General features: G+C 43.4%; 1 protein-coding gene across 3 annotated transcripts in view; it reads right to left on the bottom strand.

Moving 5' to 3' along the window:
- Positions 1-1,259: 1,259 nt before the first annotated feature.
- CUL1 (cullin 1) overlaps positions 1,260-13,561 on the bottom strand; it is a 102,121-nt gene continuing 89,819 nt past the window's right edge. For all 3 annotated transcript variants that reach the window (XM_030826049.1, XM_030826048.1, XM_030826050.1), the window contains 8 exons: positions 12,579-12,655; positions 11,964-12,095; positions 9,589-9,681; positions 4,525-4,572; positions 4,364-4,446; positions 3,707-3,812; positions 3,003-3,116; positions 1,260-1,865 (listed from right to left, as the gene is read on the bottom strand). In XM_030826049.1, coding sequence (XP_030681909.1) covers positions 1,785-1,865; positions 3,003-3,116; positions 3,707-3,812; positions 4,364-4,446; positions 4,525-4,572; positions 9,589-9,681; positions 11,964-12,095; positions 12,579-12,655 — 734 coding nt within the window. In that variant the 3' untranslated portion in view covers positions 1,260-1,784. The remainder of the gene's footprint in view (positions 1,866-3,002; positions 3,117-3,706; positions 3,813-4,363; positions 4,447-4,524; positions 4,573-9,588; positions 9,682-11,963; positions 12,096-12,578; positions 12,656-13,561) is intronic.

Below are 13,561 nucleotides of genomic sequence, written 5' to 3'. Positions count from 1 at the left end.
AGACGGAGTTTCGCTCTTGTTGCCCAGGCTGGAGTCCAATGGTGCAATCCTGGCTCACCACCACCTCCGCCTCCCGGGTTCAAGCTATTCTCCTGCCTCAGCCTCCCAAGTAGCTGGGATTACAGGCGTGCGCCACCATGCCTGGCTAATTTTTGTATTTTTAGTAGAGACGGGGTTTCTCCATGTTGGTCAGGCTGGTCTCGAACTTCCGACCTCAGGTGATCCGCCCACCTCAGCCTCCCAAAGTGGAATAACTCTTCTAACAGTCACGAACATGGTCCAATTTGCCAGCAGGTACCTGAAAAGCAAGAGAACCTTGGCTCCCTGACGTAGTGCTGGCACGAGAGTGAGTCCAGGAAGCTTCACCAGTCAAAGCCAACGTTTTGATTTCATAACCACCTGCTGCGACTAGAACAGAAGCGTGGACGAGCAGGCTCTGCCGTGTCCCGTGCCCACAACCAGAACAGAAGCGTGGACGAGCAGGCTCTGCCGTGTCCCGTGCCCACAACCGGAACAGAAGCGTGGACGAGCAGGCCATGCTGTGTCCCGAGCCCACAACTGGAACAGAAGCGTGAACGAGCAGGCCCTGCGGTGTCCCGTGTCCACGACTGGAACAGAAGCGTGAACGAGCAGGCCCTGCCGTGTCCCGTGCCCACGACCGGAACAGAAGCGTGAACGAGCAGGCCCTGCCGTGTCCCGTGCCCACGACCGGAACAGAAGCGTGAACGAGCAGGCCCTGCCGTGTCCCGTGCCCACGACCGGAACAGAAGCGTGAACGAGCAGGCTCTGCCGTGTCCCGTGCCCACGACCGGAACAGAATTGTGGACGAGCAGGCCGTGCCGTGTCCCGCGCCCATGCTCTCCATGCCGACTCAAATTCAGGCAGCAGGGGCTGGTGACGACCAGGGATCCTGGAGCCTGGCCACTCATCTTCAGTCCTACCTCCTCTACTCACTAGAGGCATCTTCCCTCATCTGGCCTCAGTTTCCCCACCTGCAGGAAGGAGGATACTATTTCACACATAGGTTGTCAGGTAACTCATTTAGTCCTTACAAGTGTCAACGAGGATCAATGTGCGGTCACCGACTCTCACTGAATACAGTGACACAGTGCATTCAAGTCACCACAGAAGTCACAAAAATAAGCATGATTTTTTTTTAAAGAGGATTACACAGGGGCTTAACATTTTAAGAGCTTAAAAACTTTTCAATCCAAAGAATACAGCCCTTTTAAACTACAGGAAGACACTAGGAATATAAATTTGCACAATCATTATATCTTTTATTTACATATAGAAATTAGTAAAACTTAAAACAAAACCAAATGCGACTTGTACAGAAATCCTTTAATTTTCTTTATTTTCACACATTAAAAAATGAAACACACTATACAAATGGTTTTCATAGCAGGTTACATGTGGGTCCATTCAGACTTGCTCTCAAAGTGCTGCCAACGTGACAAGTGCTGCCAAGATGACAGCTGCGAATCGGGGAGCCCGTGTATTGACTTAGATGCGGTAGCATGCAGCCCTCGGCATGGAGGGTCAGTCCCCGCTGTTCTTAAATTAGGGTAAATGGCGTTGGTGTCCGTATTTACAGACTTGAAATGTATCAATCCTGAGCAGTTCCGATGTAAATCCGAGACCAGCTGATGGGAGTCTTGGTCTCAGTTTTAAAAAGGGAGGTCCAATGGCGGCAGGCTGGCTGCTATGAACTTGAGTTGTTTTCATTCTTTCCAACATGAACTATTTGTTGCGGGTCACACAGTCAGACCCTTCCAGAAGGGTTAAGCCAAGTAACTGTAGGTGTCCTTTTCACCATCCACTCGCTCCAAATATTCTTTCTCAATTAGAATGTCAATGCATTTCTGGGTGTTATTTTTAAAACGAAAGAGGTAGTGAAAGAGAAGAAAAACACAAATTATCATCAGAACAGAGAGAGGCTGCCCCCACCACAAATCTCCCCTGATTCGGAGCTCAGTGGGGAGCAGTGTCCCCTGCCCCAGATCTGTCAGCATAGAGTTTTACTTCCTGGGCAGCTAAGCCTTCATGCATGGAGTTCCTTCAATTTCCATTTCCCTGACACTTGCTGAGGGTGACTCCAAGTCCCTCCTGCACCCGCCCCAGGAACTGGAGTCAGGTGCTTTGGGAGCCCCATGGGCCAGTCTCCCTTTCTACCACCAAAGTCTGCTTGCCTCTGGGGCAGGACTCAGTCTCACAAGAAGAGGCCATGAACAGGGAACAGGGGACTGTGGAGAACTCCCTGAATAGCCATGAACGAACTGGCACCTGTGCCACCAAATGTAACCCAGGAGGGACACTGGGCCTCCTGCCTGTTGGGGGAGTCACCTGTCAATGCCACCCCTGAAGCTCTCCACTGGCTGTGACTTACCCAAGTGGTTTAGGAAAAGGAAAGTCCTGCTTAGTTACCATTTTAAACAAGCCCATCAGAAATAAGCAAAATGTCAACTAACAGTAGGCTACATAAAGGAAGGTGTGTCCCCATAACAGAACACCCATAAGAGCAACGAAAACGACCCAGTGCTTCTCGATACCGCAACGCAATGAATCTCCCGAAGATACCGCTGAGGAAATTCTTACCAGGCACGGGAGTGCGTGCTCTAGAATCTGTTTATGTATCACGCAAAAGCAGGCAAAACTGTTTTACGGTGTCAGAAGACATGACAGTGATTTTCTATGGGACACAGGTGCTGGCTGGGATGGGTGGGCTTCCGGGATGCTGGGCATGTTTTAATTCTTACCTGGGTGCCGATCACACAGTGTATTGACTGTGAAAGTCATCAAGCTGGCGCTTCATCATCTGTGCACTTCTTTGTATGTGTGTTTCAATAGAGTTAAACTGAAGCTGACTTTCTTTTATAGAAATCTACATACAAAGAAGCCAGCTCCCTTCTTCTTCACGCCACAGCAATCAATCCACTTTTTGCTACATTTTTTATCTTCTAAATTAAGAAAGGAATGTGACTGCCATGCAAGTCCTGTACCTTGATCACAGGGACCCGAGGTTTGAACCTGGAGGACAGCTGAGTGAGGACCTCGCCAAGTAACTGCTGGTGTTTCAGAACCTTCCTCATCTTCATAATTCTCACGATGGCCGCCTATGCAACCAGATAAGGAAAAAGAGGTGCATTTAGAGCTGTAACAACGTCGTATTGATAGTTAAGGACAAGCTGCACAGAGGCTGCCGACGCCTATGCACAGGATCACAATTTCCTAACAGGTAACAAACGTCCTGCAGGTGAGACGGGGGAGGGAACCAATTCTACCTGCCTATGTTTCAACTCTAATGTGGCAAACATTACAATGTTTTGGTCTTTTGAGCAATTTTACCTCCATCATTTAACCATAAAGCATTAAAAAAAGGAGACAAAATTAAATCTTCAAGGCCATGGAAGCTGCCCATCCTCCCCAGTGAAGAACTCTCCTTCCCCTCATTTCAGCCAAACCTGCCACAATGTTTGCTTTCCAACATTTAGAGCAAGAGGACTGCCCTGTTTTGCCTGGTGACATAAAGGACTAATTCAGTTAACAAGGCCCTGGCTCTTGGCCTTGCCACCTTCTGCCATCACAGACCCATTCATCTGGCAATCACTCCTTCATCACCTCCGTCTACCCCCCATGGCCCGTCCTTGTGAGCCATCCCTGTGTGAGGGACAGCACACTCGGCACAGGCATACAGGTAAGTCACCTGAATCAGTAGTTTGCGGTCTTCCTCGATATTTTTGTGTGTGGTTTCTTGTTCCTGCTTCTGTTCGGTTTTCATTGGCACATTGATGTTAACCCTTAATTTCTTACTATCAAGAAAATTGAGGAAACCGATCACTATGATGTTAAAAGATAGGCAATGAAGGCTGCTTTCTATTTTTCAACCTTTAAGAAGTGCCCTGCTTCCCCAGACAGAGGGGAGAGTGTTGATTTCTGTGAGCTCTCTGTGAAAATGTCCTCTACCCAGCACTGGGTAGAGTCCAATCATAGCGTAGTTTCCTATTTGGCCATTAACAGGGACATCCACATTACAGAAAATCCAGGTCCTTAATCTGCTCTCCCAAATTTTGTCAAGTGAAATAAAATCAAGCCACTTGGACATAAAGGTCCAAACTTTCTTGGTGAGCCATTTAAGGAGACTTATTTGCCAAATAAAGAAAAAACCCAGAAGCTCAGAGTTGGAGAAACATCAGGCTCGCTGAATGGAATCAAAGGCCTGCCTCACACTCCCAGCTAGTGCCTGTTGCTTCATACTGAGTCCCCGGTCTCCCTCGGTTTGTAACAATACTGAGATCCATGCTAGGGCTCCCGGGGGATGTGTCTATGGTCTAGGGCCATCTATTTATTAGATTTTTCTTACTTTTTATAACCAAGATATAATTTTATTAAGGTATCTGGCTTCAATTCCACCTCATCAACATTTGCATTTTCATCTTCCAAGACCTGTAAGAAAACAATTGTTACTCTGTGATCTCAAGAAAAGCCTTCTTCTAGCGTAAGATAAAAAGGGCACAAACCTACCAATAGCTTCGACTTTAATAAAATCTGCAAGACTTGCGCCAAAATGTCCTGCAATTAAAGAGAAAAAGAAGTTGTTAAAGGCAAAATGCATTTTTCTTTGCAATAACCACCACAGGCAACCTCAAAGTCCATTTTCCATTAAAAAAAAAATCACCCAAAAAGAAGAATATGCTGGAAGGAAAAAAAAAGTTCGTACTTCTTAGAAGTTCACTAAATTTGCTGCTTCCTTCCACCCTGACTTCTAGAAGTGAAATCAACCCCTTTCTGGCCTTGACCACCCAATAATAAAAATGAACAATTCTGTTATACTTAAATCAGGCTGAGTTAACCCTTATCTGAAATGCCTGGGACTAGAAGTGTTTGGATTTCGGAATACTGCACTGGATTTACGGATTCAGCAGCCCTGATTGGAAAATCCGAAATTTCAACTGCGCCATGAGCATTTTTTTTTTTTTTTTTTTTTTTTTTTGAGCATCATGTTGGTGCTCAAAAATGTTTGGATTCTGGAGCATTCTGGAATCTGGATTTTTGGATTAGTGATGTTGAACCTGTATTGGAAACCATGCACAATGAAATCTTCAGGAACTCTTCACTTCTTAAGTGCCTGACAGCTCATCTTGGACACTGATCATCACAAAAGAAATATTAAAGAGCTGCCCAGCAGGACTGAAAATAATGCCCTGCTCATGAGAACGATGGGGCTCAGCGGCAGGCGACCTTGTCAACTTGGCTTTGATGCATCCAAGCACGTTGTGTGGCCTCTCACCTGTGAACAGCGGGTGTGGCAAACGCTTCCCAGCCCTCCTTCAGCCTCACAGCTTTATGATCCCATGAAATCCAAGGGGACCAGCTTGAGGACACTCACACAGTCACACGGACTCTTACAACCCACGGACAGTGGAGTCCTGTCATCATCATGGGTACCCATTCTGGTCTGAGGATACGTGGTTAAAGCTGTCAAAGCGAAAGGCCTCTAGCTCTAGTCTAGTAACTGACACAGAACTGCACAGCAGCCATTCGAATACTGCCCGCTGCATCTAGAGTAGGGTGCGGGGGTGCCCACCTCCTGAGCCAGGTCTGATTGGACAACATCTACTGTGGGCAGAAAGGAGAGAGCAGTGGCAGCCTCCTGAAGGAGTTCTAACACTGAGAACCACTCAGGAGACTGGCCTAGAATCCTGATCAGAAGCAGCCAAGCAAAGACTTGACAGTCACACCTGTTAGCCCTGTCCTTGGGGATCCGTCTACACAGCCCTCCCCACAGTCTAGGGGGCAACCAGGCCTCCAACCTACAAAGGCACAAACTCATTTTGTTATTAGAATCTGAAGATACATTTAGGAGTAATTCGAAGAATGCTATAAAATAGTCATTCAAAATGACTTTCCTAACTCATCCATAAGGCCAGGATTAGCCAGACACTAAAACCAAACGAACATCTTGAGAAAACAATAGAGCAATATCCCTTATGAATATAAATGCAAAACTCGAGAAAATTCCGGCAAGCTAAACCCAAAAACACAGAAAAAGGATTATATACCATGACCAAGTGGGATTCACCCTAAGAACACCAGGGTAGTTCAACATCAGTGCAATATACCATATTAACAGACAAAAAAGCAGTTATTTCGACAGAGTAGAAAAAGCATTTTGACAAAATACAACACTCCTGCACGCTACACAATTCAATAAACTAAGAATAAAAGGGAACCTCTTTAGTCTGATAAAGGACATCTAGTAAAAACTCACAGCTAACACCATCGCTGTTTAACATCGCAGTTGAACAGTAAAAGACTGGAAGCTTTCCCAGTAAGGGCAGTAACAAGACAAGGATGCTTGTTCTTACCACATACATTCAACAGCATACCACAAATTCCAGCCAGAAGAATCAGGCAAAAACAAAGACAAACAAAAAAGAAATAAAAGGCAGCCAAATAGGAAAAGGAAGAAGCAAAACTGCCTGTATTTATAGATGATATGACGGTATATCAAAAAACTATAAAGAATCCCCCCAAAAACTATTTGAGCTAATAAATTAGAGCTAATAAACATTTAGCAATGTTATAGGAAACACAATCAAAATACAATAATTAGTTGTAATTTTTTTTTTTTTTTTTTTGAGACAGAGTCTTGCTCTGTGGCCCAGGCTGGAGTGCAGTGGTACGATCTTGGCTCACTGCAAGCTGCGCCTCCCGGGTTCACGCCATTCTCCCACCTCAGCCTCCCGAGTAGCTGGGACTACAGGTGCCCGCCATCATGCCTGGCTAGTTTTGTTTTTGTATTTTTAGTAGAGACGGGGTTTCACCGTGTTAGCCAGGATGGTCTTGATCTCCTGACCTCGTGATCTGCCCGCCTTGGGCTCCCAAAGTGCTGGGATTACAGGCGTGAGCCACCGCGCCCGGCCAATTAGTTGTACTTCTATACATTAGCAACGAGCAATCAGAAAGTGGAACAGGCTGGCATGGTGGCTCATGCCTATGTAATCCCAGCACTTTGGGAGGCCAAGGTGAAAGCGTTACTTGAGCCCAGGAGTTCAAGACCAATCTGGGCAATACGGTGAAACACCATCTCTACAAAAAATACAAAAATTAGCTGGGCATGGTGGCAAGCACCTGTAGTGCCAGCTACTCAGGAGGCTGAGGAGAGAGGATCATTTGATACCACAGTGAGCTGTGACTGCACCACTGCACTCCAGCCTGAGCAAGAGTGAGATCCTGTCTCAAAAAAAACAGAAAAAAGTGAAATTAAGAAAACAATTTCACCAGGCACAGTGGCTCACGCCTGTAATCCCAGCATTTTGGGAGGCCAAGGCAGGCAGATCACTTGAGGTCAGGAGTTCGAGACCAGCCTGACCAACATGGTGAAACCCTGTCTGTACTAAAAATACAAAAAATTAGCCAGGCATGGTGGCACGCACCTGTAATCCCAGCTACTTGGGAGGCTGAGGTGGGAGAAGTGCTGAAACCCAGGAGGTGGAGGTTGCAGTGAGCGAAGATTGCACCACTGCACTCCAGCCTAGGAGACAGAGCACGACTCCGTCTCAATTAAAAAACTAAAAACCAATTCCATTTACAATAGCATCACAAATAATAAACTAGGAATAAATTGAAAGTAGCAGAAGATGCATACACTGAAAACCATGAGACACAGTTGAAAGAAAAGACAACCTAAACAGATGAAAAGACATCCCATGTTCATGGAGTGGGAGACTTAAAATACTGCTGCGATGGCAATACTCCCCAAAGCAATCTCTAGATTCAGTGCAATCCTTATCAAAATCTCAACTGCACTTTTTGTAGAAATAGACAAGCTGATCTTGAAATTCATAAGGTAACATAAGGGACCCAGAATAGCCAATATAATCTTGGGAGAAAATAAAACAAATTTAGGGGTCTCGATTTCAAGATTTACTGCAAAACAACAGTAATCCAGACAGTGTGATACTGGCATAGTAAAGATATACAGATCACTGGAAAAGAACTGAGAATCCAGAAATAAACCCATATATACCTATGGCCAATTGACTTTTGACAAGTTTGCCAGCACCAAACAATAGGGAAAGAACAGTCCTTGGCCTCAGACTAGGCAATGATTCCTTAAAAATGACACCAAAATCACAAATGACACAAAGAAAAAATAGATAAAATAGGCTTCATCAAAATTAAAAATGTGTGTATATAAGAAAGTAAGAAGACAACCCACAGAATGGGAGAAAATATTTGTAAATTACATATTTGATAAGGATCCAGTATACAGAATATTAAAAGAATTCTTACAACTCAACAACAAAAAGACAAATAACCCAACTGAAAAATGGGTAAAGAATTTGATCAAACATTTCTCCAAAGAAGATATACAAATGGCAATAAACACAAAAAAAATTGTAAACATCATCAGTTGTTAGAGAAATGCAAGTCAAAAACTGCAAGATACTACTTCATATCCACTGGGATGGCTATAAGTTTTTTTAAAAATGAAAATAACAAATGTTGGTGAGGATATGGAGAAACTGAAAGCTTCATACACTGTTGGTGAGAATATGAAATGGCACAGCCACTATGGAACAGTCTGGCAGTTCCTCAAAAAATTAAGCTATTACATGACTCAGCAATTCTATACCTAGGTATATACCCAAGAAAACTGAAAACATGTATTCACAGCAGCATTGTTCATAATTGGAAACAACTCAAATGTACATCAACTGATGAACAAATAAAATGTGGTCCTCTATACACTGGATTATTCTACCACAAAAAGAAATGAAGTAACAACACATGCTAGAACATGGGCAAACCTTGCAAACAGTATACACTGAGGGAAAGAAGGCAGGCACAGAAAGTCACGTGTTATATGATTCCATTTATATGAAATGTCTGGAGTAGGCAAATTGATAGCAAATTAATGATTGTCAGGGGCTGGGAGCTAGTGGGTAGTTACTGCTAATGGGTGCAGGTTTCTTTTTGGGGTGATAAAACATTCTGGAATTGGATAATGGTGGTAGTTCTATAAGCTTGTGAATATACTAAAAACCACTTTGTACACTTTAAAATGACTTTTATGTTATGTCAAATTTTATTATCTGAAATATATCTCAATAAAAAATATGGCTAGCAGGAAAAATAATACTAAAGTGGAAATTTAAGCTTAGTAAGAAAAGCCTAACTGGTTAAACAAATGAGAGAAAAGCATGGATGAGGAGTATGTGTGTGTGTGTTACACCGAGTTTTATTTTTAAGAGACAGGGTCTCTGTCACCCAGGCTGGAGTACAGTGGCATGATCATAGCTCACTGCAGCCTCGACCTCCCAGGCTCAAGTGATCCTCCCGCCCCAGCCTCCCAAGCAGCTGGGACTGCAGGCATGTGCCACTATGCCTGGCTCACCAATGAGTTTTAAGATTAAGCTTTTTGTAATGCGTATTAAAATCCTGGAATAATTTCATACTCATGAGGCAAACATCGATTTCAAATTAAAGATGCCCATATCCTCTCCCTTATCTTTCCTAACAATATCCATGAGAACAAGGAAATGGCAACTTGATCGTACAATGAGGCTGAGATGAGAATACCATTTTAATCTGAGTGCTGTCGGTCAGCTGCTGCACGGTGTAGGCATCTTCCGTGTTGTACTGAAGCAGGATAGCCATCTGGAATGTCGATGCCTTTGCGGCCCCCCATATAAAAGAAAAAGAAGGAAAATTTAAATGCATGGAAACACCTCCCAAAATATATAGCCCAAGTTTGAAGAACTTATTTATGAAACAAATTCTTTAAACAAGTACAAAAAAAGCGCAGATCTATTTAAAAGGGAATATAAAACGTGGCAATGCCACTACAATGCAACATTTTCCCAAAGTCATTCATTTTCCATGTTTACAAACATTCAAATAACTTGAGGGCTTTTTAAAAAATGTATTGTCTATGTGGATATACACTATAGATATGTCTCCACTCATTTATACAGAAAATCACATATACACATACCTGGTATATATGGACATGTTAAGCATCAATCTCCAAATCTGTTTTTGGCACATGAGCTAAGGAGTATTATCTTTTGGCACATTATTGATGTAAAACAACACAAATATCAAATTGTATTTGGTTTTCTAATCCTAAGTACTTACTATGAAAGTATGAAAAAAGTAAGTAAAGTATGAAATGACAAGTGTACTAAATGTCTTTTTTTTTTTTTTTGAGACAAAGTCTTGCTCTGTCACCCAGGCTAGAATGCAATGGCACAACCTCGGCTCACTGCAACTTCCACCTCCCAGGTTCAAGGGATTCTCCTGCCTTGGCCTCCCGAGTAGCTGGGACTATAGGCATGTGCCACCACACCCAGCTAATTTTTGTATTTTAGTAGAGATGGGGTTTCACCATGCTGGCCAGGCTGGTCTCGAACTCCTGACCTTGTGATCTGCCCGCCTCGGCCTCCCAAAGTGCTAGGATTTCAGGCTGAGCCACTGCACCCGGCCCTAAAGTATCTTCTAAAAGACAGGTAGCATGTGTTGGTTCCTGATTGCTGATTGTGTGTGCAAGCGAATGAACGCCCCCTGAGGACTCCTTCCTCTCTTCTCCCTCTTTTCTTGCATAATCGACAGCAACAAGTAATGACCCATGACTGTCAGTCACTGCTTGCCTAGGCAAGACCTTGGTCAATGGAAAGAGAAACAAAAACGCCACATGCCTGTTTCAGGGCAGCCCACAGACAACAGTGCTTCCAGGGCCTTGAACAGAGATACAAGGGAACGAGTGTGTTGCTAATGTTTTCTACTGGGCGCACTCTGGGCTGCCTTAACACGGCAGACACACCCTAGGCAAAGCCTCCGCCCTGTCAAAAACTGGACACTGAAATTCCAGGTACTGTAGTGGAACATGTGGATTCTTCCATGTATATTTGGGGATAAAGGAAACAAAATTTCAATTGTATAGTAAGAAATATTCAAGTTGATAAAGACCTCTGGAGCCAGCATAACAATACTATGCATTTTAAAAATTTTAAGTCACAGTAGATTTAAGAAAAGTTTAAATTAATGAGCAGCTTGAGTCTGCAGAACAACCCATTCTGAAGTTTCTTAATACTTAAACACAGACTTGCAATTTTTCTTAGAAACGCACTTGTGAAACCTTCTCAGAGACTAAAATATGCCATTACTTGTGAAGCCCACTCAGTACAAAAGTGGAAGTAGAAAGAGCTCGGACTTTTTTTTCTTTTTACTTTAAAAAATATCTGGAGATGGGGTCTTGCTATGTTGTCCAGGCTTGTCTCAAACTCCTAGCCTCAAGCGATTCTCTGGCCTCAGCCTCCCAAAGTGTTAGGATTACAAGCATGAGCCACCACACCAGCCAAGCCTGGACTTTAAGAGAAAAGACTTTAACTGAAATTTTGGCTCAGCTACATGTAAGCTAGGATTCAGAGAAATTCACTTAAATTAACCCAAGCCTCAGTTTTCTCCTCTACAAAATGGAAATATTCTTAGTTACATAGTTATAAATTAGGTTGTACTCAATATTGTTGTAAGCACCGAGTGTTATTAACGTGAAACTGCTTTGTCAAAGGTGGAGAGCTGATATAATTAAATGTATGCAACTCCAGCTTTTTAAGCCACTACCTGAACACTTTATGTGTGTCAGGCAGGAGCTGTGCCAAACACTTACTAAATACATTATTTAATTTTCACATCAATTCCCAACTATAAGCACTAACACTCCCATTAATGGAAAAGAAAACTGAGGCTCACAATCATTAAATAACTTGCTCCCTAGCCAGAAAGAATTGGAATTTGGCTCATCTAATTCTTACAGCTCCATGCTTTAAACTTGCCACTATTTCACCAGAAGCTGAATTCTAGATTCTGCTGCTGAGTCAGCTGATAATGATTTCTATAATTTGCCTTATGTTCATTTAGAATAGAAAAATTTTAAGATAAAAACGTGATCTTACCTGCAAAGTATATCTGTTTTTGAAGCAGTTAGTTACCAATTCTCCTTTAGACAACTGATATAACCACGTCAATTTTCGGCCACTGTGGCGGCTGGCGTAGAAAGCTGTGAATCGCTGATAACTACGTTCCAACTAGATAAAAGGACAGCATTATATGGAACACAGATCTCACCACGTCCTACAGGCAGCATTTCTAAGTAAAGCACACTGTTCCAAGCTTACAGTACAAAGGCAGTGCTTATATAAAAGTAAAACACAAACGCCAGGTGTCTGCCTCTCTTGTAAAGCACTTTAAGCACTGGAAGGTACAATCTTAAAAAAGGTTTGTACTTCAAGACCAGCAGGTCCATCGAGGTGTTCATTACAGAACTAATTAGGTTCTACTTTACAAGATAAGGAGACATGTCTGTAGAGTTGGGACAGACAGCCCACCTTTAGACATGCAGACCTGCCCCACTGCACGGGGCTCTTCCCTAAGTGTTGCCCCCACGGTTCACCGTGATGCAGCCAGCCAGCAGGAAGGCCATCTGCAGGCCTGTCCCCTTCCACAGTGAAGGCTGCCCTGCCCCACCCTCCACTTAGCACTAATGGGATGGCAGACAAACCCATCCTTACCTCTGACGGCAAGGCAAACGTACAAGACTGCTGGAAGGGCCAGGACCCGGAGCTCAGCACTTGAATGCTGAAATCCACTGCGGGGCGGAAGAGAGGGGAGAGTGAACATTCTGGAATACACTAATTAGTTTATAAATTGAAAAATTCAATCATTTCAGATGAATGTGGATTGCTCTTTATTAAAAAGCACATTAAATAAAAATCCTGCTTGAATATAAAATTAAGAATTGAACACTTTATTCAATTAAAATTAGCAAAAAGTGCAAGAGCCAGATATTCTTTTCTTCCAAAGAGTGAGAGTCTTCATTTTGCTTCCACCTCGGAAGTCTGCTGTCACACGCCTGCCCTGCTTCCCTTGCTTTCCTTTTCTGTCCTGAATCACTCAGTCCACTCAAGCCATGCCTGTGCTTGCCAGGCCCGGCAGCATCACAGCCCCAAACTCATGCAAACTCACAAGCGGGAGAAAACCGCTAACTTCATTACAGTGTATGTTTCACTTATTACTGTGAAAAGACACACATGGTCTATAAATTGTAACAGTAATTTCATCTTCACAGATAATTAAAAAGCCCACTGGCAAAACTGTCCAGTTTTACAATGGAATTGTCATTCTGATTTGGGAAAAATAAAATTCTCCATTTTTCATTTAAAAAGACAAAGATGATCAAAAGATGATGTAAGCATAAATCTGCCATCCTACTACTACGCAAGGCCTTAAAATACCAGCCCAGCTGCCTCTCCTGGAGAACTGAATCACCTGCACCTGCCTGTACTGATCCCTAATCCCAATCTGAAGCCACAGGTCTTTAGCTTGACTGTTACCTATGCGGGCCAAGTGAACATTAAAATAAATGCTAGAATGGATCCAAGCTAAGGTTTACAAGACAAAACCATGCCTGTGAGTCCCTCCCCAGATCCCAACAGGTGGTGACCTTGCCCCAGTAGAGCTGACACCACTTCAGGGGTCGTCATCTCCTCATGTC

Source organism: Nomascus leucogenys, chromosome 13 (genome assembly GCF_006542625.1).
Source record: "Nomascus leucogenys isolate Asia chromosome 13, Asia_NLE_v1, whole genome shotgun sequence".
NCBI lineage: Eukaryota > Metazoa > Chordata > Mammalia > Primates > Hylobatidae > Nomascus > Nomascus leucogenys.
The sequence above is the reverse complement of the archived record's forward strand: the minus strand, read 5'-3'. Positions and strand labels throughout refer to the sequence as shown.